Source organism: Ursus americanus, chromosome 5 (genome assembly GCF_024610735.1).
Source record: "Ursus americanus isolate L20-20 chromosome 5, mUrsAme1.1.p, whole genome shotgun sequence".
NCBI classification, from domain to species: domain Eukaryota; kingdom Metazoa; phylum Chordata; class Mammalia; order Carnivora; family Ursidae; genus Ursus; species Ursus americanus.
The window spans coordinates 84357408-84359802 of NC_142131.1; the positions used below are offsets into that span (position 1 = coordinate 84357408).

Here is a 2395-nt window from a genome sequence, read left to right on the forward strand (position 1 = left end):
GTTCTCAAATCTTCCATGGTGAATCTAAATTTTAATATTGATACTGCTCTCTTGCCAAAGGTTCTGGTTTTAGATTAAACATACTTTAAGATACTGTTAATATTGATTATTTTGCTCATATTGAATTTCCAAGTCATTGCTTAATACACCAGACCGACATTGTAATTATAGTTATTTAGGATTGAGAATTGTAATTTTTAAAATTATATTAGTGAACATAATATCACACAAGCTGTCAGTCCTCAATATATTTATTTCTTTATCTATTAAAGTGAATTGAACTTCTCATTGGGAGTTTTCACTGCATGTAGAAATGTTGTCTGGATGTTGTAGGAGGATTCTGGAAGTAAGGGATTTTCTTTGGAGGAAAGAAGATGCATGACATCTTTTACATGCTTCTAATCACAACATTCATTTAACACATTTTCTTCATCCCTCAGGAAAAATATTTTTTTATTTGTAATACATAAAAGTTGCGTAGTTTAAAATTAACTTCTTGATCTTTATTTAAAAGTTTCTACAGCATTCAATGTTTTTAATACTTAGGGCAGTATTACCTTTTGGAAACAGAGATGGCAAAAAACCTGATTAGAAAAACTTCTACATGCTCAAAAAAGCCTAAATATTCTGTAATTATTGAAATGTTTTGTATGTATAATATGTTATAGGTGCTGTAGATCAAAGTTTAGTGATTTAACATTATGGAGATATTTTTACAGCATTCAATGGTTTAAGTACTCACTGCAGCATTATTTTTGGAATCAGAGATGGAAGGAACCCTGAATAAAGATTCTTGTATATGCTTAACAAGAGGCTTAGTGTTCTGTACTTACCCAAAAGAAAATAAGATGAGGAAACATATTTTTTTCAAACTAGACAGAAATTTAATGTACTTTTCATATTTCCATAAATACATTGGGGACTTGATTGGGAATAACTCATCTGATGTTTAAAAGAAACAAGTGAAGGCTAAGGGAAATTAAGTGAGCAAACATACATTCTCTAAAATGTGTCTTGTGTGTAACGATTTTGACTAAGCTCTGATCATACAGGACTTACTCTCTGAAAGTTACTGTAATAAGATAATTTTGTTTTCCCCTTATCTAAAGAAGAAAATAAAAGTAATGTATGTTCTTGATAATTCACTTGGCTGGGAAAATTATATGTAAGCAATAAAAGGCATGTAATAATTATCATTTTCTTTTCTCTTAAAGGACAGTTTCATGGAATCTAGGCATAAGGTCTCTTCAGATGTTTCAATTTAAACTATGAAGATGGGAAATCAAAGTGTGGAAACAGATTTTATACTTTCTGGTCTTTTCCAATATGGCCAAATGAACATTTTCCTCTTTGTTGCCATTGTAATCCTCTTTTCAGTGGCTCTGATGGGGAATATTATACTGGTCCTTCTCATTCGACTGGACACCAGACTGCACACTCCAATGTACTTTCTACTCAGTCAGCTCTCCTTTATTGACATGATGTACATCTCCACCACAGTGCCCAAGATGACCACTAACTTCCTGACAAAGAGTAAGAACATTACATTTTTAGGTTGTGAGATTCAAGCATTTGTATTCTTGGCCCTTGGTGGGACTGAAGCCCTTCTCCTTGGTTTCATGTCCTATGATCGATATGTAGCCATCTGTCACCCTTTGCACTATCCTGTACTCATGAACAAGAAGATCTGTTGGTTTATGGTAACATGTGCATGGGCCAGTAGTTCTAGCAATGCTTTAATACATACGCTGTATGTATTTCAACTTCCATTTTGTAGGTCTCGGGTTGCTGACCACTTTTTCTGTGAAGTTCCATCCCTACTACCACTGGTGTGTCAGGATACTTCCCAGTATGAGCATACAATCCTCCTCAGTGGGCTTATTATTCTGCTGTTGCCATTCATGGCCATTCTAGCTTCCTATGCCCATGTGCTTACTGTGGTGTTCCAGATGAGCTCAGGTAAAGGACAGAAAAAAGCTGTCTCCACTTGCTCCTCTCACCTGATTGTGGCAAGTCTATTTTATGTGACTGGTCTCTCCACCTATACAAGGCCACACTACTTGCACTCTCCAGAACAGGATAAGGCAGTGGCAGTGTTTTACACCATCATCACACCTCTTCTGAACCCATTTATCTACAGCCTGAGGAATAAAGAGGTTACTGGTGCCATGAAAAGACTGTTGGTATAATAGACATTTGTATAGGAAATGTCACTTTGGGAACCCCTTATTCATTGAGATTGACCAAAATAGATCAATTTGCCTAGAATTCTGTTTTGGAATATGTAAACTCTAAGGAATATTTATAAAATAATACATTGATGAATATCATGTTTCCTTGTGGCTTCAGAATGGTTTAGTCATAGTTATTGAAACTACATGGTTATCCAAACTTG

The 2395-nt window shown here is 34.9% G+C and overlaps 1 protein-coding gene across 1 annotated transcript; it reads left to right on the top strand.

Annotated features, from left to right (window-relative positions):
* Nucleotides 1-1247: 1247 nt before the first annotated feature.
* LOC123791160 (olfactory receptor 2AK2-like) lies at nucleotides 1248-2189 on the top strand. The gene has a single exon (XM_045795799.2). It carries the CDS (start codon nucleotides 1269-1271, stop codon nucleotides 2187-2189), a length of 921 nt encoding a protein of 306 aa, XP_045651755.2. The 5' UTR covers nucleotides 1248-1268.
* The last annotated feature ends 206 nt before the right edge of the window (nucleotides 2190-2395 follow it).

Coding starts and splice junctions, on each gene's coding strand:
- LOC123791160 (XM_045795799.2), top strand. CDS start 1,269: ATGAAGATGGGAAATCAAAGTGTGGAAACAGATTTTATACTTTCTGGT.